Source organism: Felis catus, chromosome E3, assembly GCF_018350175.1.
Source record: "Felis catus isolate Fca126 chromosome E3, F.catus_Fca126_mat1.0, whole genome shotgun sequence".
NCBI lineage: Eukaryota > Metazoa > Chordata > Mammalia > Carnivora > Felidae > Felis > Felis catus.
Genome location: NC_058383.1, coordinates 13302854 through 13326141, shown reverse-complemented (window position 1 = coordinate 13326141; position 23288 = coordinate 13302854). Strand labels below are relative to the sequence as shown.

Genomic DNA, 23288 nt, shown 5'->3' with positions numbered 1-23288 from the left:
AGAAAGAGAGAGAGAGAGAGAGAGAGAGAGAGAGAGAGAGAGAGAGAAAGAAAGAAAGAAAGAAAGAAAGAAAGAAAGAAAGAAATGGAAAATACAATGATATTTTTAGTCTAAGGCTCCTGAAATTAGGGTTTACTGGTGACTATGCAGAGGAGCCTGTCCAAACAGATACTCAGTCCAGATATAAACCGACCATTCAGGGTAACTAAGATTTATTCTGTGGTTTCTAGTCTTATCAAAACACCTACTTCAGTGTAGATTTGGATTTTGTTACTTTGTAACAGAAAATTATAGTTTAGGATAGTATTTATTTATTTTTAATTTTTTTTTAATGTTTTCATTTTTGAGACAGAGACAGATCGCAAGCAGGGGAGGAGCAGAGAGAGAGGGAAACACAGAATTAGAAGCAGGCTCCAGGCTCTGAGCTGTCAGCACAGAGCCCGACGCGGGGCTCAAACTCACAGACTGTGAGATCATGACTTGAGCTGAAGTCGGACACTCCGCCAACTGAGCCACTCAGGCGTCCCCAGGATAGTATTTTTTAATGTTTATTTATTTTTGAGAGAGAGAGAGAAAGGGAGAGAGAGAGAAAGAACGAATGAACACGATCGGGTGAGGGGCAGAAAGACAAAGAATCCCAAGCAGGCTCCACACTGTAAGCATGGAGCTTGACGTAGGGCTCAAACCCATGAACCATGAGATCATGACCTGAGCCCAAATTGAGTCAGATGCTTAACCAAATGGGCCTCCCAGGTGTTCCTCAGGCTAGTATTTTAAAGGTTATAGTTCAAAATCATGGTAACTTTTTACCACTGGGAAGAGCAATTGATTTCATTTACCCAAATGTTTCTGCATAGTAAATAGATCATTTCAAAATCACCCAACTCCTTCCCTGGCTTTGTTCCATATCCCCTATAATTAGCCTGATGCAGGGCTTGATCTCACAAAGCGTGGGATCATGACCTGAGCCAAAATCAAGAGTCAGATGCTTGACTGATTGAGCCACCCAGGTGCCCCCTAAGATATTTTCTGATAAGCATAAGGCTGAATTTTAAGGACATGCTGAAATTCTCACATGTTTTAACACAGATTTCAATTTGCATGGCAATGTTTTGTTCTTGCCATTACTTTGGCCACCTCCCTAAGCTACCATTGAAGATATATACACACCAAAACTTCTAACTCCCTACTCTAACTTCCAAACTCACCAGCTTCCTAAAATCCAATTTCTCCTTCTTGGGATTCCTATTCCAAATAAAAGTAGCATCACAGTCATCAATTCTGGGCTTCACATCTTTCTTATTTTTAACAGATCAGTAGCATCAAGTCCATATCTACCTATAAATCATTCCCTATAATTAACCAACCCAAGTCCAGCCTTTTTCCAGAAACATGATACAGTCAAAGCAATTCCACACAATGTGGAATTCCATTCTCTGTGCTCTTACCTTTGTTGCCTCAAACTTTGTTCCACCTTTTTCTTTATCTGTTGAGAATCTCAATATCCATTAAGTTCTGCACAACTTAATCCTGCTATAATTCATAATTGACCCTTATAAATACTTACATCTTATTTACCTTAAGAACGAAGAAAAGATGTTTAATATATGTTTGACAATTAAAATGCACTGTACTCTCCATCTGGTGTGCTGTTTTCTAACTCAATCTTTATCAATGAATCCAAATGACCCAAAACTACTGGAGATCTCTGACGGAACTGAGATTTTTAAGAAATTTCCATTACAATGGAAACTTGTCAGTAAATAAATAATGGCCAAAAATTCATTTACCCAGAGTTAATTATTAATAAATATAAATATTAGAGTCTTATTTGGGAGACATGTTAAAATACTCAGCATCATTTATCTTTAAGCATTTGACAGGTTATGATTAAATACTCGAATACAAAATTCTCTCCCAGCAATACCAGCAAGTACTGGCAGGTGGGGAGGACGATGGCTCTGCGTGGGGTTGCAATTAAGACCAGGTGGATATAGGTGCATTTGTAAACTTAAAACCCAGAGAAACATTATAAAGGGGAAGAATGTCAGGTTCTCTGTAGAGCCTAAATGCACTTACTTTAAAAAAATTTTGTATAACTTTATTCATTTTTGAGAGACAAGAGAGACACAGCGTGAGCAGGGGTGGGGCAGAGGGACAGGGAGACACAGAATCGGAAGCAGGCTCCAGGCTTTGAGCTGTCAGCACAGAGCCCGACATGGGCTCAAACCCATGGACTGCGAGATCATGACCTGAGCTGAAGTCAGACACTCAACTGATTGAACCACCCAGGCGCCTCTAAATCCACTTCTTTAAATGCGAAGTATCAAAAATATTAAAACCATCACAGAGGAAGGAAAGGAACTGGGTGGTTTAGGGAAGACTAAATTCCTTGAGAGGGCCCACTGATTTTTCACATCTGTAACCTATCACCTAGAACAGTGCCTGATGGAGAAGGTGCTTAGTACTTAGTGAAAGACAAAAAGTCAGAAGTGTCTGTTAAAAGAAAAGCCCAGTCTTGAAAAACAAACAAACAAAACAAAAAAACACCCACATTATTCGAAGAAAAACAGGAGATATTTCAGGGTCTGCAGTCAAAAACTTAGAAGATGGCAAAGAATTTAATCCTTTTATGACCTTATAGCTCTGATGGAAAGCCACAGGTGAATATTTTGCACCCATTGCCTGTTACCAACACTACAAACACAATTTCTTAAGTAGTAAGACTGCACAGGAATGCACACATCCCATGTTAAGACATGTACCACCACACAATTCCCCTTTATCACATAAAGTGGTAGTTTTAATCATTAGGTAGTAGTGTTTTGGTTTCCTTGATAATCTTAAAGTATGTATATTGATAGATGTGAGGCAACTGAGGAGAATTAAAGTTACTATTTGGGAACAATTATGAAAATATCTCTGGATGACTGGAGTTTACAAAAGCGGGATCCAAGCTATTTGAGACTATGGGCCTAAGACACTTAGATTCACACCTGGAAGAAGGCTGAAAGTTGTCCAGAGAAGCAGGCAGGACACATGACCAGAACAAACGAAAGCTTCCTTTACACCAGGGGTCAGGTTCAGCCTGACAAGTCAGTCAACTCCTACACCAACAGTAGCTACCAACTACTGGCAGATGGAGTCCAGGGCTTGTAAAGAACGAGTCCAGAACCTTCCTGTGATGACACATCAGACCACTGGCAACCAGGAGATGGTTTTACTGGTCTTGTCACTCTACTGACTTTGCTTACTTCACTCAGGTACACTAGGGTATCTACTTTCCTTTTTGGTGTCAGAGAGCAGCAAATACATGACACAACCTCGTAACACCTGAACGTATTGCACAGATCTTTCCTACCCTCCAGCCCAAATTCAAGAGCTGTTTGCAGTCTTTAAATGACTCAGGTCTGAGGAAGAAAGTAAACAAATGGCTTTAAGAGACAAATTAAACAACCATAATACATGGACAGCCTAGAATGGTTCATTCCAACATCATGGTGATCATAGAGGATCACAGACAATGAACTCCATATTTGTTTTTTGTTCACATGTGTAGTAAAGTGGTATACGGCTGACCAAACACACAGTTACAGGCTCCTCAGAAAGGGACAAGAATATATCAAGAATCAAGTATTCCTGACCTACAGCTACAAATTCCAAATTTTCCTTCTTGCATCACTAATTTCTCGTGGTAATCCTCTACCAACCACAACATCACACAGCCACTTAATGACAGCAAGTTTTGTCCATCACACACTATAATGGGAATAGCTGGCTATTAATGAGAGCTGTTCTGTGTGCATTCACAACTCTATTAGGTGGGTGCAGACTCTCAAACATCAAATAACCTGCCCAAGGTCACACAAGTAGTCTTCAGATCATTCTGTCTCTAAGTTCTTAATTATCCACTATGCACAATAACACTTCAAATACAAGTATAAGAAGAGAATATAGCCCAAAACATTTAAATTAAAATGAAAACGTGTTCACTGCATTAAGGTTTAAAAAAAAAAAAAAAGAAAGAAAGAAAAACCCCACACACTCCAACAAGTTTTGGTACTCTTGCCAAAAATAAAAAAAATCAAAAAAAAAAGCAAATAGATTCCAACCAGTCTATACTTCCATTTATATTTAGAACATGAGCTGGGCTTGAGTATGCAATGAATATATATGCGTGTCTCTCTGTGTGTATAACACCCACATTATTCAAAAGCTCCCAAAAATGTGAAAAGTTTGTTCCAATCCTTCTTTATTTTGTCTACTTTAAGAATCCTTTGCAATATGCTTATGTAAATACTGATTTTAGCTGCTGTTCTCATTTCTCAAATCTTCAGCTTATAAATGAATTGGAAAAGTAACAGACCTAAGCAGACATCTTTGGAACACAAAACCAAAGAGATATAAACAAATATGACTAAAAAGAAAACAAAGGGTTCTTCTTTAAATGTTTTAACTTATCACTACTGATAAATGAAAAGAACTGAAGGAAGGCAGAATATACTGGCTATGGACACGGGGTGTGGGCTGGCACACGCATATGCCTGTGTGTGTGTGCGTGTACTCCAGTGGGGATTCATTTGATTAGCACACACAATGATCAGCATTTTACCTTAGTTCACTAAAAGCTCTATGAGAGCATAAAATCTAAATGAAAGAAAATCCTGAAGTTAGACTAATGCTGGGGCATGGGAGAGTATTTAAAAAAAGAGTTCCAGGTTGTTAAACCCAATAGGTGAGTGCCTTCAGTTTTCTTATACCAGAGTTCACATTATGGTTCAATAGCATTAATAGCTCTGTGACTCTGCAGGTGATTTGCCTCCGTCCACACTTGAAAGAGATGCTGAAAAGAATTAAGGATAGAGTCGACATCTCACTTACCTGATGCTGAGCCTTCATTACAGACATTAGTAAAGGCTAATATGAAATCACAGATCATAAAGCACAGTGCAAAGAACATGTTAACGCAAAACTACTATAAGTTGTGCATATACTATTTCCACCTAGAAGCATAAAACTCACCAATGCTGATGTTGGCACCTGAAATCAAGTATTATATTTGCTATCGTTGGAATGAAAGTTGAAACAGAAGACACTTTTTGATGAGAACTTGGCAGTAGTATCAATGGATTTTGCACTTTGATAACACAATAATCCCATTATTGGAAACACATTCTAAGTAGAGCATTTTTGTCATAGTTGAGAGCTGAACATGCATCTGGGACGTATCTTTTCCATGTAAGCTAATAATACTACAGATTTTTTTTATGTAAGCAAAGCAATACTAAGAGCAATTTCACCAAAAGACAAACTTTTATACTCATCCTACAGAGCGTGAATGTAAAAATCATTTTAGATTCATAACTGCAGACTCTTCTCATAAGTGTGTATTATTAAGGAATAAAAAATAAACACTCCTGAAATGAGAAAAATAAGTGACAAAAAGCATAATAAACTTCTTGATGTTTCTAGAGATGACTTTCTTCTTTCAGGGTGATCATACTGACAATAGAAAAAAATACCAGGAACGTTCAGTCTCAAAGTGATCAAGGGCTAAGTTAGTGGTTTTGGCCTTGCTCTACTGAAGAAAGCCAAGAGGGATAATTTAGCTTTTGGACAGAGAAGAGACACTGGCAGTCTCCAGATTTTACTTCCAGCATCTCAACCCACATCCAGCCTGGTGTGAAGGCATGGCAGATGGGCTACTTCTGTTATTTCGACTGCTTCAGCATCCTGCTTGTTTCTGGAAGCATGAATATTCAGCCACAATACGGAGCAAGCAAAAGCGTGCTGACTGTATTAAACAGGTACCAAAAAATCTTTATCCTTCTCCTTTTTCTCATTATCATAGATTAAGATAAAAAAATCAACATTTAGAAAATGCTACTTCTGCCAAGCTTGGAAAAGACTTATCATTCAATGAAATGATGCTGGTTTTCATATATTTAATGTTATCAAGAGAAATGTGTGGGCAGAAGAAAACCAGCATAATTAGCATTTTAGGGGAAAGGAATTTAAAGGCAACTAAACTGAATCAGTAATTATTTTCCACTTTATTTTCATTATTTCATTATTTTCTCAGAAAATGCTGAGCAGGCAGAGTAACAATGCTCATCATTCAGAAATGATTCCTTTAAATACCACCAAAAAAAAAAAAAAAAAAAAGACCGTCCACACTGGCATGTTTTCCTGTTGTGTAAATAATGCCTATTTGTAACTCTTGTTTACTTATATCTTGAAAAAGATTATTGAATCCAAAAAGGGTAATTTTGCTATAAATAAAAGAAATGAAATGACAATTTCTCTACGAGAGAATTATCTATGAGATAATCCCGGAGGTAGGACACCATCCCACCCCTCCCAAAGGACAAAGAAATGTCTAGAAATAACATAATACACTTATATTTGCTAAAATGAGGAGTTCCATGATTGCTGAAAGGAAATCTAAAGGCCACGTACTCAGACTGTAAGGGAAAACATCCATTAAACCACCACCTCTCACCAAAATAATTTTTTAAAGAAGGCAATTCCCTACATATGTGGGAAAGTTCTTTAAGAGATCTTACAAGTGGGGGCACCTGGCTGGCCGAGTTGGGGGAACGTCCAACTCTTGATCTCAGGGTTGTAGACTGGAGCCCCCTGTAGGGTGTGGAGACTACTTAAACATAAAAATCTTTTAAAGAAAAAAAAGAGAGAGATCTTAAAAGTGAATAAAAACCTCAGTGCATAATCTGAATTCCATCCTCCACATGACATGGCACTTGCCACTAAAAAAAAAAAAAAAAAACCATTTATGTAGGAAAGGTGGCATGAGCCAATCAGGTCTCCTTTACACTGCCAGGTGAGAAGGAAATGTGCTGGCTACGAGACCCACATCTCAGACTGACTCATGATCTACGAGGCCCGACAGGTTATGTCTTTTAAAAATAAAATAATCCTACTAAAAGGATGGCTATCAGTCTGCACTGAGAGGGGACTTCTTAGGTTTTTTTTTTTTTTCACATCCTAATGAGCGAACATTATAGAAGTAAATCAATGCCAACGCAAGGCACACATGTGCAAGTTGAGATAAACTTACGAAGTAGCCTGTTCCCAAGCTGGAAGGAGCTGAACTCTGCAATAAAGCATAAAGACAAAGTGGAAAATCAGCAATGGTTTTTAACACGTTCCAATCCACACAGCTCATTACCAGCCCTTTGCGGGTTTTTCATCGCTACATCACATCACTAGTGTATGCTGCCCCTTGTCATCTGCTACTGATACAAACACCGTGTTGGCTTAATTTTCCCCTTTACATCTCTCAACAACTCAGAGATGCTAACGTGCTATTTACTGAATTCCAAGCTTCTGCGGTGGACGTAATTGCCAATTTATTTGACAGGCAGCTGGGTAATGAATTAATGATGGCATTTCGCCCTGCACTGAGACTAAACAGACACGCATCAGCCTGCCTCCCTGACTTGCTGACATTCAATGCCCTGGTCTCAAGCTACTCAGTTTTGTGGCCGCAAAGGGGCAGGCAAGAGGAAAAAGCCCAGACTGACTTGAAAATAAAAGCCCAGTGGGTTTGGATGACTTTTCCAGTGTATGACCTACTTGCCAGTTTATTCCCTAAAGGCATCAGTTAGTACACACAGAGCGCTTTTCAAAAATGAGACATTTTGTAAACATAATTAGTAGAATAAAATGCAAAGAATGTGTGGGTAAAGGGAAGCCATGAAAAGCAACATTTTTCTGAAGGTTTTAGTCACAAGAATTATCAATTTAGGCTTCCATAGTTCTGACACACAGACGACTAAAACAAATAATATTAATTCTGAAAGGCTTGCAGGGCACCATTTCTTTCGGCAAAGAGGCCAAAAAGAGAACTTGGGTTTTGTTTTAGACTTGTCTGTGATTCATGCTTGTTTGTACTTCTGTTTGTTTTTTTTTTTTTTTGCTTAAAACCTCCCATTACAAATTCTTTAATTTTTAGTATCCTTTTTGTGAACAAGGAAGGCCCTAAGTATAAATAAGCTTAAGACAAAAGGAATGCAATGCTAAGACAGTCTCCTGGTCTTGGCTAAGTGTCCTTGTGCTGGAAGGGCCTTCTCCCTGACTAGCTTGGATCAGGGGCTACCCCCTTCCTGGGGCGGGCTGACTTCCGCCTACAAGCAGTACTCACTCAGTTCATCCCTAGCTATTATTCCACCTACATGTTCTGTCCCTGCTCTGCAAACTACAGGTAGCAGGGACCATCTGGTTAACTCATCACTGCTTCCCCAGTGCTTAGCACACAGGATGCACTTAGTAAGTATTCGTTGAATTAATGTATAAATAAATAAGTGGATTGTATGGGGGGGGGGGAAGAAGGCTTAGGTGAATTTAACACCTCTGAAAATACAGTAGATGGGAATCTTCCTGATTTTAAACTGTTTCTGAGAAGGAAATACAGTGCTGGTAAGTATCAACAGCATCCACAACAAAAAAGAACAGTACGCTCCAGGGCATTCCTAAATGCACTTCCCAAAGCAAAACTTTCTTCACCTTGATGTTTCAGACAGACTCAGGGGGAATAAAGGACAATAGATGTGTGATCTTGCACACCAGACTTGGTTTAAAAAAATCTTGCTGCATTCCTGATCCCATAAATGGTACATAGGGAGATCCACTGTAGCCATGGAGACAGCTTCTCCTAGCAGTGATTAGCCATGTGACCGCATCACCTGTGTACAGCACCCACAGCCTTCCACGGAGCAGAGGAAGGCAAAAGCCAACTTAGGTCTCCACCACCCTGGAGTCATGCCCCTGGGAGGTAAACTCATTTTAGGATGAATTACTCAGAAAGAGCATGGGATTTGTTATTTCAGTTTTTTTTCCCCTTCCTGCAAATGCATTTTATCCCAGAAGCAGAAGTACCCCTCCAAACCCACCTCCCACCCCCACATACATATCATCTTATTGTATACCAAAGAAAATTACATCCTTCAGGTCTCAGAAAGCTCTGTTATACTCATTTTGCATATATATTGTACATTACTCAGGGAGCTGGGTGGAGAAGAGGGCTTTGTTGTGCATATTTGTTCTGGCTATTGTTTATGCAGGTCTGACTGAATGAGGGAACAGTGGGTATCATTTCAATTTCTGATGTCAACATCAAATTACTTATTTAATTTCATGCCTGGCGAAGCATTGTATAGCTACACGCAGAATCATTTCACTTCATTTGTTATGCTGTGTTTTCGTGGCGATTGGCTTGCCTTCCAACTGACAGCTTTAATTACGACATGAATTTGATTGCACTGCCGAGGAATTAACATAATGCAACAAAGCATTTAAGCACCCTGCCTTATACCACCCCCCCACACACACACAAATACAGACAGACACATGAAAGAACATAGACACTGTATCCTCCTGTGCATTAAAAGCCCATTAGAGTTTCAGTATTTGCTAGAAAGCATACAGAACCTTATGGTCAGAGGATACTCACATTTGTCAACCCACTGTACTCACCTCTTTTTCTATACAGAAAAAAGTTGGGGGCATTAAGCTGTGTTTTCGGGACCTGGCAAAAAATTCTGTAAAAAAATCCTTCTAATCTTTACCTTTGCCAAACACCCATGGCATTGACATTTCTTCCCTGCCTACTCCCTTCTCCACCACATTTTTCTCGGCCAATTGCCAGCCCCCTTCAATCACTGGAGATTTTGAAAGAAATAACATCTCTGAAAGAGGTATCTTCTTGTCCATTACTACAACTTCAAGAATCTTGCTATGGCCTTGTATTCAGTGGGACACTATTCCTGGTCAACAATAACACCTTCAGCGTCAGATAAAGATAACAGAAGTTCTGAGACCAGCCACAGGCAGGAGTCAGGGTTTCACTGCCAGCTCATGACACACATCACATCCCTTAGGCCTTGCTATCCAGAAGGTCCACAAGAGTCTCGATCATATGCCTAATCCAAGTTTGTATCTCAATACAGATGCAAGTATTTGAGAGCATTAACCTTTTTCCCAAGTCAGAAATTCCATGAACACCTGGAACCATGGGCAAAAACAGACTATGCTACAAAAATGAAATAGATATCTAGAAACAGCCTTCCTATGATTGAAATGCATTATGTTGGCTATTAATTTACAGATGTGCATTTAGGGATTGGCACCGATTTCTCATATAGGAAAGAGACAGACACCAAGGTAAAAGGCCTAGGAAAGCAAAGAGGTTGTGATGCCCTGACCACTGAACACTTGATAGAATCAAGCTGATTTCAACTTTCTGTGTTGCCCCAATCCATATCTAATGAGAAGGGGTCTTTCTTTTTTGTTTTGTTGGAGGGGGAAGGCAAACTCTCTCCAAACCATATAGCAAAAATTGTCATAGAATCTAGAAAAGGCAAGGAGTGAAAATGAGGCTTGAAAAACTAATGAGATGTTTTAAAAAAGAATTCAACAAACAAAACGTCCTTGGATTCAAAAGCATTCGAAATAATACCATACACCCATGTTTAGGCAAATACATCTGTTGAATAATGAAAAAGCCTTCATTCTTATTTGTTTCAAATGGCAGAGATGCCAATTCATTCATATTTTCAAGACACAAGGCAGAAATGTTAGGTGTAGAGAGACTGAGCAAACAGAGTAAGAGAAAGTGTTTAGCAACGAGAGGACAAGGATGTGAGGAAATGCCAGCCCACTGGCTATCTGATATGTGATTTCCGGGCTCATTATCAGCCATCTCCTATTTCACATGGTCTTTTCATGTGGCTGGTTTTTTTTTTTTTTTTTCCAGGTTTGACCACACTGCTCCCGCAATCTGCAAATTACCCGCCTCGATCTCATTATGTTGCAAAGGAGAGCTTTCTTACAAACACACTCTGCCTCCATCTCCAAGCTACATGGGCTGCAGGAATAGTAATGGGATGCACAGTTGAAAGACATTTTCCAGGAGGTAGAACATTGCTGCTGACATTCAAGTGTGCAAGTGGATATTCATTAAACTCTCATTCTACTCTTCCTCACTGCTCCCCACCTGACTTTCTTTCCATCTCTGTCACTAAGCTATCATGGAAGGTACTCATTAAACTCATGAAGTTAACATTTCTGTTTTAACGGCTTACCTACAACAAGGGATTTCAAAATTGATTATCCATCCAAAAAAGATGTGCTCCATTTATTAGACATCTACACAGAAAGGCCATGGCTACTATTACAGCTCTCTGAGTATGGGATGGATGTGTACTCCACCTCTCAATGAGGATGTGTGCTCTGACCCTACGGCTAATTTAAATAGAATATTTTAAAATTCTTCCACATCACCAATTGTGTCTGACATCCTTGCCTACCCACCTCCCTGTTATGCTTTTCTCTCTTGGGAGTAAAACACGGAGGATCATGGCTAAGTACATTTCTTGTGAAGGCCACAAAACAAGCTCATTCATGGATTTTCTGTAGCATTTTAAAAAACAATGACAATTATAAAAACTTGAAATCTTAATCCTAGGAAATCTGTCTCGGGGATAAGATTACTAATAGATGATGAAGACACAATATAAATTTGAATGGGAAATTACTACTAGGGGAATTCAAGGAAAAACAGGCCAAAAATTAAAATGAGAAATACTACATGACCCAAGAATTCCATCACCGTATTTACCCAAAGAAAATGAAAACACTAATTTGAAAAGAGATATACATACATCCCTGTGTTTACTGCAGCATTATTCACAAAAGCCAAGATACAGAAGCACCCCAAGCCCATCCACAGATGAATAAAGAAGTGGTCTGTCTGTCTGTCGATCTATATATCTATCTATAAAAGGAGTATTCTATCTATATAAAAGGAGTATTATTCAGCCATAAAAAAGAATGAGATCTTGCCATTTGGGACAACATGAATGCACCTAAAAATATTATGCTAAGTGAAATAAGTCAGACAGGGAAAGACAAATACCATTATTATTTCACTGATGTGGAATCTAAAACAAACAAAGCAAGTGAATAAACAAGAAAACAGACTCTTAAATACAGAGAAGTGGTTGTCAGAGGAAAGGTGGATGGGAGTAAAATAAATAAAGGGGATCATGAGGTACAAACTTCCAGTTACAAAAAAACTAAGTCATGGAGGTGAAAAGCACAGCACAGGGAACAGAGTCGATAAGACTGTAATGATGCACTATTGCAGTGAGGAATGCATGATGCACAGAATCATCGTTATCAACCAGAAACTAACATAACAAACTCTACACTAATTATATGTCAAAAAAATTCTACAGATAACAAAAGAAATAAACAAAAATAATAAAACTAGCTTTTCAACTAAGAAATTTTGTAATTTCATACCACAAAAGTTAAAAAAAACTAGTGGAAATTTCAGGGAACATGTGATATTTAGGGAAAGCATTTGTTTTTGTTTTCTTTTTTTGTTCGTCATCATTATTGTTATTGATTGCTTTTGGTTTTTAATAAATAATAGATGTGATTTAAAAAAAATAGGGGGCAACAACTTGAAAAAAGCATTAGTTATGGAAATGGACCCTTCTAACTTCAATTTTCAACCCTCTATTCCAACCCCCTTCACGTAGTCACTGGCTCTCATCTATACTCCTTGTCTTCTGGCTTCTTTACCTCTCCGCATTCTTGGTCTTACCTTTATCTGTTGTTTCATATAAAGGGCAAATAAACATTTTAAAGTAAAAATTAGAAAAACATACCTTTTAACATCTTCCAGTGCAAAAAAAATGACTATCTTCAAAGTCACAGAGACTTTTTCTGACTGCACCCCAGCTGGGATAATGGTTTTCCCCTGCTTTCAGACTTCAACTGAAACATGGACTCTTCCTGGGTCTCAAGCCTTCCAGCCTTCGGACTAGAATTACACCATCAGTTCTCCTGGTGATTAGGCCTTGGACTCAGACTGGAACTAACCAGTGACTCTTCTGGGTTTCCAGCCCGCTGACTACAGACCTTCAGACTTATCAGCCTCCGTAGTTGTATATGATTATACACACTATTGGTTCTATTCCTCTTGAGAACCTTGACAATAAAACAACCTTACGTGGTACAGGTGCTCCCAAAGTTTGCACTAGAATGGCCTTATTTGGACAATGGGTCTTTGTAGATGTAATTAAGTTGGGGTCATACTAGATTAAGGTGGTCCTAAATCCAGTAACTGCTGTATTAACAAAGAGAAGAAAGGACACACAAAGCTACAAATTGAGCAGATGGCTGTGTGAAGACAGAGGCAGGTACTGTACTGATACAATTATAAGTCAAGGAATGCCAGAGGCCACCAGAAGCTAGACGAGGAATGGAAGGGTCCTTCCTAGAGCTTTCAGAGGGATCATGGCCCTGCTGACACCCTTAATGTTGGAATTTTAGTCTCAAAAACTAAGATAATAAATCTCCATTATTTTAAGCTACCAGCTTGTGGTCTTCAATTACAGTAGCCCAGGAGACTCATGCCATGCCTAGCCTCCTTACCATACGCTAGAAGAGATCATGTGATCAACCCCTGCGTTCAGTCACTATATTCCAGCCGCACTGGCCTTATTTCTTCCCCTGAAACACGTCATGCTTGCTCCTGACTCAGGCCGTTGAGCCTGTGGTTCCTGATGCCCAGGATGCTCTTCCCACAGATCTTCACAGGGCTACCTCTTTCAGGCTCTGGTTTAAACATCGTCTACAGAAAGGCCTCATCCGATCACCTGGTTAAAACAGCAACACATGCCCTTCAGCCCCTCATCACTGTCTTGTTTACCTGGTAAAACATATTCTGTCAGAAACAGTTATGCTCACAGCTCACATGTCTGTTGTCTGCCTCCCCAACAGAATGCAAGGCTCATGAGGACAGAGACTTCATCCTGTCCACTAGTCAACCTCAAGCGCACAGAACTATACGCAACCCAGTTAAAGTACCGGATGAAAATTTCTGGGCAGTCAAAATGCTGACACATCCAGGCAAACGCATGAATATATGGCTCTGGAATAGAAAAGGGCAGAAACGAACTGTCAGGGAAAAGGAAAATCTAACACATATCTTAAAAAAGAGAGAAGAGAAGAAACAGAACATCAAGAACACTTTACAGGCCTGGATTAGATCAGATTTTCTTCTTAACTAAGGGAAACTCATGGATGGTGTGGCCCCTGTCTGTTTCTTCCTTAATAAGAGTGAGCCAACCTAGGACAGAGTAAAACCTCAGTAAAAGTTTGGGGGGAAGGTGGGAAGAAAGGAGGCTGGGACACACGCTTGCACAAGTGAATGAATGACTGCGTAGTGGGACCCACAAACATGGGGAGTTTTTGGGTATCGCAAAAAGATGTAGAAAGAATGCCCCAATTATGATGTTAAATGGACTAAATGGCCTCAGAACAATCAGATTAGACAACTGTTTAGCACAGTACTTACTACAATTCAATCTCTTTTCATGATTTTCTGAAACGTTTCAATTCCTTCAAGTATTGAGCCCTTCAAAAGTACTAAATATTGTTCTCCCTTCTCATAACTAAAAACCTGACCCAAAAACCATTCACAGAGAAATGAGCCATATCCACATACTCATTTCAATAAAGCATTAAAGAAGTCTACTTGCATAGGATGGTGGGAAGAGTTTGCTAGAGAAAGTGACATTGGGGCTGGCAGAAGGAAAAGAGAAAAAAAAAAAGATCCAAAAGAGAAAACAAAGGTAGGAAGATTTGAAAGTGCATACTATTTAAGAAAACAACAGTGGTTCAGAGGGACTAAGCCTAAGGTACAAAGATGGGGAAGGAGAGGGAGGGCAGGAAGATGAAGGGGAAGCTTCAGACTTCCTTGAGGGGCTCTGCAGACAATCCTCAGGGGCGTAGACTTTGTCTAAAATATCTTAAACAAGACAGTTTAGTTGTGAGCTCTGATTCTTAGAAAAACAGCTCTGGAGGCAGTGCAGAGCACAGTACAGAGGAAACAGAGACGGGGTAGATGACACCAGTAAGAGGCCACAGGAATTCTCTGTGTGCCAAAGAGTAGGGCATCTGACGTATCAGAGGTGTCAATGAGAATATAATCATACCCAAATACCTCTTCACAAATACAGTCAGTAAATAAATGAAAGTGACCAAGGAGACAGGATAAGGAGATGGAGGAAGGGACTGAGCTTGACTCTGAGGATACGAGCTCTGGGATCCAATACCAGGACAGGGAAGCAAGAGGGATGGACGGTTCAGGTTGGAGATAAACAGGTAAGGTGACATGGGTAATAAAGGGTTTTGTTTGGGAGGAAGAGTCCTGTTTGTCGTGACGGGAATAAGCAGGTCTTGTCAAATGGACACTTACAAGGAATTCAAATTTAAGAGGGCAGTAAGGCTATTAAGGGAAGTTCTAAATCTGATACAAAAGGATGATTCCAGAATGAGTATTTTTGAGCATGGTGGATGTGCCAAGAACTGTGCTACGTGATTCAAATAGCACGGTGCCAGGTGATCTGTAAAGGAGACCTACAGGGCGCTTGGGTGGCTGAGTCAGTTAAACCTCCGACTCCTGATTTCGGCTCAGGTCATGATCTTGGAGTTTGTGAGTTTGAGCCCCGCATCAGGCTCTGCACTGATGGTGCAGAACCTGCTTAGGATTCTCTCTCACTGTCTCTCTCTGCCCTTCTTCTGCTCTTGCCCACACGAGCGCTCTCTCCCATCTCAAAATAAATAAATAAACGATACAAAAATTAAAAAGTAATACAGGAGACCTACAAGGCAGGTCAAAGTATGCCCATTTCACAGAAACAGAAACCTAGACTGGGAAAGATCAAGTTCTTTGCTCAAGGTCACACAGAAAATAAGTAACTAAACTGCTCTTAAAACTTGGTGTGTTAGTAATGAATGCCCAGGATCATTTCATAATTTGAGGATTTGATTTACTAAATTTATAAGTAAATTTAGCCCCTAAATTCTGACAATTTCCTCAGTGACAAAACTCTGTGTAAGTCAGAAGCAATAGTGTCCCCCTTGAACAACTCATCATGAATATTTATATACTCAATTATTCCCCTTAACTTTTTCCTTAGTGACTAACCTCACCAAGTTACTGTGTCTCCTTGATGTGGACAATCTGAGAGTCCTCGTAGACAATTATTCCCTTCTGGAAATACAGTTTGGGAATACGTAATTTAGAAAAGCCAAGCACATTTGGTTTTGAAGCTTTACCCATGAGTCAAATCCTCCAGCCACACTGCAATTCTTTATTCTTTCTCTTTTTTGCCTGTCCAATTCAAAATAACTAAGCTGGAATAATATAATATCTTCATTAGTTGCACTTGGGAGTGAGTCTCAATTGCCAAAGCTTCTAAAAATAACTGAAATGCAGGAAAGACAGGGGAATTTTTATCTCAGCTGAAAAACCAGGCGTGGGCATGATGGACTCACAGGGACCAGATACGTTCTTGCACCTTAAGCAGCAGCAGCAACAACAACAACAACAAAAACAACAACAAAACCAGACAAAATGTATGAGAAGAGGGATTTTAGAAACTGGGCAGTAGGCATGGCAAGACAGTGATCTTCGAGACGAGGGAAGCAGATGAGATGACCCTAAAAACTGCCCCAGCTTAACACCTGGAGAGAGTTTTGATGCCACAGTAGGGCAACTGAGAGGTGGCCCAGGTAGAGCCCAGAAGTACCCCAAGTTGAGAAGACAGAGCTGGAGGAAGCCAAGGCAGCTGGAATTTGCAAAGCGGAAGATGGTAGAGAAGAGACCTTCACAGGGACAGAAACGTGGAAGCTGTGAAAAGGTCCCCTCTGGTCTTTGCCTGAATACCTACCAGCACACCTGCTGGAGAAAAGCACCCCAAACGAGGGGAACAACCACTGGAGAGGAGCAGGCAAACAATCCCCAGGGCTCACATAGGGCAGAAAATGGTATTTCCACCAGCTGTCAGGGTTCGGAAAAAATCACGTAATGCATCAGGAATCAGGCAGAGTATTCCGTACTGGGGAAATAATTAGCCTTAGCCTAAAGGCTGCTCTGGTTCCACCCAGGAAAACATAAAAGCAAACCTCAGAAAAATCAAACTATTTCCAAGTGACATAACTGCATCCCAGAATAAAGCTCAAGAAAATTTACAGGAACCTATAATATCCAGCAACCAACAAAGAGAAACTCACAATGTCTGGCACCCCCCCCCCCCAAAAAAAACAAAAACAAAAACAAAAACTGTCAAGCATGCAAAGGAGACAGAAAATAACAATTCATAATGGGGAGAAAAACCAACCAACAGTGGCAGACATGGAAATGACACAGATTAGTAGACGAAGGGCCTTAGAACAGTTACTAACTACTTTCCACATGTTCAAGAAACTAATGAAAGCAGAAGCACGGGAAGGAGAGCCATCGTAAACGAAAACAAGACTAAGCGTGGTCTTTCAGTCCATCTCCTCATTGTCTGATAGTTACTGAAGTAATTAGTTACTAATTCCCTTTTTTTAAGAAAGACTAAGGGTATCTTCATTCTTGAAAATATTGTGTGGGTAGGTGCTGCCTTGGTTCCAAAAGAATCACTTTGTGGCTTGACTTCCTTGGCAAAGGTTTTCATCTCTGCAAATTTTAGATGCCAATGGGCCTGAGGTAAGAATCTGCAACCTCAGAACTGCTCATGCAAAGCAAGTAAGTGGCTGGAGGTTTTGGAAGATCTCGTTAAAGGCCAACTACTTTTTTTCCTTTTCTTTTTCTCTGTCATTTATCCTTTCACATTTTGATACTGTTGTTGCAAAAGGTAGGAATTTTAAAAATTAATAAGTCACATGAGCTCAAAGTATTGCACAGACTGGATCCACATAAGATTTTCAGGATTGTTACAGCCCTCATTTTTTTTTTACATTATTTTATTGTGGTAAAAAAAATATATATATATATACGTATTATATGTATATATATACACACACACACACACACACACACACATACACACACACACACACACAACATAAAGTTTGACATTTTAGCCATTTTTAAGTGTATAATTTGGGCATTAATTACATTCACATTGCTGTGAATGTATCCAAAAACTATTTCATCACCCTAAACAAAAACTTTGTAACCATTCACCCATAGCTCCCAATCCCTCACTTTCCCCAACTCCAGTGACTGGTCCCTCCCTGTTAACGTCCTTTCTGCTTTCTGTCTCTAGGAATCTGCATACTCTAGGTTCCTTAAATAAGTGGAATCATACAATACTAGCTTCTTTCACTTAATATAATGCTTTCAAGGTTCTGGATCATGCATGAGAACTTAACTCCTTTTTTATGACTAAATAATATTCCATTGCCCATATATGGACACATATATGGCCACTTTTCATTTATCCATCCATCTACTGACAGACAGGTGGGTTGTTTCTACTTTTGGTTATTGTGAATAATGCTGCAATAAAAATAGGCACATAAATATCTCTCTGAGCAACTATTTTCAATTTGATTGGATATATACCTAATAGTGGAACTGGTGGGACATATGGTAATTTTATATTTCATTATTTAAGAAATTGCCAAGCTGTTTTCCACGGTGGCTGTACCATTTTCCATTCACACCATCACATGTAAGGGTTCTAATTTCTCTATATCCCTGCCAACACTTATTCCCCCCCCCCCAACCTTTTTTATTATAATTATCCTGGCAGATGTAAACAGATATCCCATTATGGCTTTGACTTGTATTTCCCTGATGACTGTGATGACAACAATCTTTCATGTGTTTACTGGCCATTTGTATATCTTTTCTGCAAATGTCTCTTCAAGTCCTTTTCCCATTTTATTTGTTTGTTTGTTTGTTTGTTTTTGAGAGAGACAGAATGTGAGTGGGGGAGGGGCAGAAAGAGAGGGAGACACAGAATCCGAAGCAGGTCCCAGGCTCCGAACCGTCAGCCCAGAACCCAACGCGGGGCTCAAACTCACAAGGTGTGAGATCATGACTCGAGCTGAAGTCGGTCACTCAACCGACTGAGCCACCCAGGCGCCCCCCTTTTCCATTTTTAAATATTAAACACTTACCAGTTATATGATTTGCAAATATTTTCTCCCATCCTATAGGGATTTTTTTCACTTTCTTGATAATGCCCTTTGAGATACACAAATGGTTTTGGTTTGGATGAAGTCCAATTTTCCTATTTTCTCTTTTGTTGCTCATGGTTTTGGGGCTATATCTAAGAACCCACTGCCAAATTCAAAATCATGAGATTGACCCACATTTGCTTCTAAGAGTTTCATGATTTCAGTTCTCATACATAGGCTACTGACTCATCTTGAGTTAATGTGTGTACATGCTGTGATGCAGGGGTCCAAATTTATAATTTTATGCCTTTGCACCAGGAAATCTAGTTGTCCTGGCATCATCTGTTCAAGAGAAAATATCCTCCCACCTGAATGGTCTGAACACTCATATCAAAAATCAGTTGGATACAGATGTATAGGCTTGTTTTTGGAGTCTCAATTCTATTATTCCATTGGTTTATATGTCTATTCTGATGGCAGTATCATACCGTTTTGATTACTGTAGCTTCACTGATAGTTTTAAAATTGGTTAAGTATGAGTCTCCCAGCTTTGTTCTTCTTTTCCAAGATTGTGTTGACTACTAAGGTTTCATGCCATTCCACATTAAATCTGAGTATCTGCTTTCTCCTGTTTGCAAAAAAGGATGCTGGAATTTTCAGAGGAATTGCTCAGAATCATACGTTGCTCTGGGCAGGATTGACATCTCAATGATATTAAGTCTTCCTAACCATAAATGCAGGATATCTCTTGCATATTTCTTTTTATCTAATGAAAAGTGAATTCAAGGCAACCAGTCAAAAGATCTCAATGACTGCACAATACTGTACTCCTGTCCCCTGACTTAACATGGTTTTCATTTCTCTACTCTGTGGCGAAATTATGATTAACTGGAATAATCCTGGCAAAATTTCCAGGGTTAGTAAGATCTCATATTAAAATCAAAACAGGGGGCACCTTCACTGAGCATGGAGTCTGCTTCAGATATTCTCTCTCTGTCTCTGTGTCTCCCCACCTCCTTCCGCCCCTCCCTCCCCCTCTGCCCCTCTCCCCTACTTGCGTGCTCTCTCTCAAATTAAAAAAAAGATTCTCTCTCTCTCTGCCCCTCTGCCCTGCTTGCACATGCATGTGCTCTTTAAAATAAAATTTGAAAATTAAATCTCAGAGGAGCTACGTAAGTATTGAGTATTGTTAACAACTTAGTATTTCTTACTGTATTGAATACTTACTGTATTCAACTAAGTATTTCTTACTTAGTATTTCTTACTGTTACGGTTTTATAATTTATAGTTCCATCACCAAGTTAATGAAATATAAAAACACACAAAGAAATATTCTTATACACAGACATACTCACACAGCAAAAGACTGAGTTAGTATTAGTTGTATAATGGATATTAAACCTTATTAGAAGAATGGGATGCAATTAATTACAATTAAGACATTAAGAGTACCAAAGAAATAATTATACTTTGTTTATTCCACTTAATTCTTTCCAGAAGTCAATGTTCTCTATATCAACTCTCACTCTAAATCTCTCAAATTTTCCTGAGAGGTGGAGGAAGATGGCTGTGTCCTGAGAGGGTCTACCTTGGATGATGGAGAAATGGATGGGAGACGATTACAGGAATGACACAAAGTTGTGCAGTGTTCTCTAACCTTTTATGCTGAGGAACACCCCTTAGTTAAAGTTTTGAGCACACTCCTAAAACACATGTGTTTATAAATTATATACATGAACTACTCCCACCTCATTAAATTAAGTATTAGAAAAGTTTAATTTCCTTTGTTTTTAGACACAAAATAAATAAGTTCTAATATGTTTTTTCTTGCAACACACTGGATCATCTTGTACACCATGATGAAGACAAATGCTTTAGAGTATTAAAAAAAAAGAGGGGCGTCTGGGTGGCTCAGTCGGTTAAGTGACCGACTTTGGCTTAGGTCATGGTCTTGCAGCTTGGGGGTTTGATCACGCATTGGGCTCTGGGATCTGTGCTGACAGCATGAAGCCTGGAGACTGCTTTGGATTCTGTGTCTCCCTGTCTCTCTGCCCCTCTCTCGCTCACTCATGCTTGCTCTCTCTCTCTCTATCTCTCTCTCTCTCTCAAGTATCAAAAACATTAAAAAAAACTGTTTAAAAATCATTTAAAAAAAGGAAGACAAAGGCCAAAAGGTTTCTGCTCCTTATTATATGTCCTAATTCTGCTTATTCTTCTTAAAACTCAGAGACTCTGAATTTCTGTCTCTTTCTTGAGAGTACTATCTCACTTAATCTGTGAATGTTCCTTTGTTGTTACTACTAATAAAAACTTCTCCCTGAATGGTCATTTTATAAGAAAGCTTCCAAGTGTTGCTTTCAGGGGTAAAGATGGGTCAAGAATCTTGTCATGTGACATGTTAGGATAGAAGAAAAGAGAGCCCAGAGGATCAGGTGCTCTCGGGAGGTGGCAAAGGGGAATCTGCCCTGTTGGCAGGTAGGAGGCTGCAGAGTGGGAGGAGGCAGGTCTAGGGGGGTGACAGAGCCCTCAGGAGGTACGGTGTGTTATCACAAGGATTTTTCCTTTGCAAATCAGTCAGGAAATAAAACTCCTTCTCTTGCCAAGTAGGTGGTGGTTAGCCATCCTCTCTAACAGGAATCAAATGACAGACAGGGACGTTTACCAATGTCACAGGCAAAGATATTACAAAAAGCCCAAAGTTAAATGATGTCATCTTCCAGTGGTAGCACTGCTGGACTACTTTTTTCATTTGCAACATTGACACTGAAAGTATTACCACTTCCCCTTGTAATCTCTTATTCCTAAGGCCACAAGTACTCCCACCCACCTAACAAGTAGTAAAGCACATTTTAGGTCAAACTAGAAAACAGAAGGAAAGTATCTCGCCAGGCTCCAACACGATGCCAGACAGGGTGGACTGTACTGTGTGCATAGACAAAGTGACAGGAAGGGATGGTGGTGCTGGGAAACTGAGACTTGACCCAGGGGATGTGTGGTCTGGTGGTTTTGTTTGATTTTTCTTCTTCCCCACTTACATCACTGAGCCTTTCCCGGGAGCTGCTCCTGTGGAAGCCCTTGGATTCTCCGCTGGCGCTTTCACTGTCACTGTCCCTGCAGCTGTTCTGGCCTGGCTTCAGCTAAAGGCAAAAGAAAAGAGGAGAAAGAACAAAGTCAGTGGTCTCCTCACACAACTGTTCTTCAGGTCTTGTCAAAGTGAACAACTTAAGGTCCTGCATTTGAACATTCTTCTCAGCTTCTGAGTAGTGCCAGGCAAGCGGACGCAGGAAGAAACACAGAGGGCAGGCTAAGCAAAACATATACCATAAAATGTCAATGTAAATCTGAGTGAATAAGCCTAAACACACACACGCACCTGCGCGCGCGCGCGCGCACGCACACACACACACACACACACACACACACACACACACACACCCTGAAAAAAAAATCTAACAAAGGTCCATGAATCTTGGAAATTAATCTTCCCTCTGATTTTTCCTCTATTCCACTGGGGCATTTTTGTCAATAATATAAAGACCAAACACAATGAATTAAAGCCAGATTACACCAACTCTGGGGGCCCGCTTTATTTCCCCTGTTCTCCTCTGAAGAAAGAATACAACAAAACAGAGCAAAAGACAATGTCTTCTTCTAGGAGAAAATGATGAGATGCTCTATGTTATTGTTCAACCACCAAGACGACAATGATCCTGATTTCTGAGACAATGCTGTGGAGGTCCCCTGTCAGATATTTAAGAGTACCAAATTAAGACCTACAGCTTAAGGATATTAGCCAGCACTCATTCAACAAATATGTATTGAGTGTGGCATCTAGGCCTGGTAGTAAGAGCTGAAAATATGATGCTAAACCAAAAAAAAAAAAAGGTAAAAAGTCTCTAATCTTATGAAGCTTACATATTGGCAGTTTCTACACATTTACCCAGCTCTGATATTCCACTGAAATGAATAAACACACAGAACTGCAAACGATTAGTCTATATGGGACTATGAGTCCCCCACATATGGACCATTAGTCTATGATGCTATCATCAGCAACCACCTTTGGAGAGACCCCAAGCAATCTGATGCAGGTTATAACATACAGCCCTTTCACAATGTTCTTAATCTCGCAAGGGAAAGACGGCGAGACAAGCAAATATAATAACACAAGGAAACACATGCTAAATGTAACACCAAAAAGAAGGAAGAAAGGTAACCTCTGAAGCCTTGGATTTTCAAAGTGGATTGAGCTCATATGGCTGAGAGGAGAGGGGAAGATACTCTTGACAGGAGAA

General features: G+C 39.8%; 1 protein-coding gene across 10 annotated transcripts in view; it reads right to left on the bottom strand.

Annotated features, from left to right (window-relative positions):
- AUTS2 (activator of transcription and developmental regulator AUTS2) overlaps positions 1 to 23288 on the bottom strand; it is a 1119695-nt gene that overhangs the window by 597496 nt on the left and 498911 nt on the right. For all 10 annotated transcript variants that reach the window (XM_045047808.1, XM_045047811.1, XM_045047810.1 and 7 more), the window contains 2 exons: positions 22029 to 22130; positions 7079 to 7114 (listed from right to left, as the gene is read on the bottom strand). In XM_045047808.1, coding sequence (XP_044903743.1) covers positions 7079 to 7114; positions 22029 to 22130 — 138 coding nt within the window. The remainder of the gene's footprint in view (positions 1 to 7078; positions 7115 to 22028; positions 22131 to 23288) is intronic.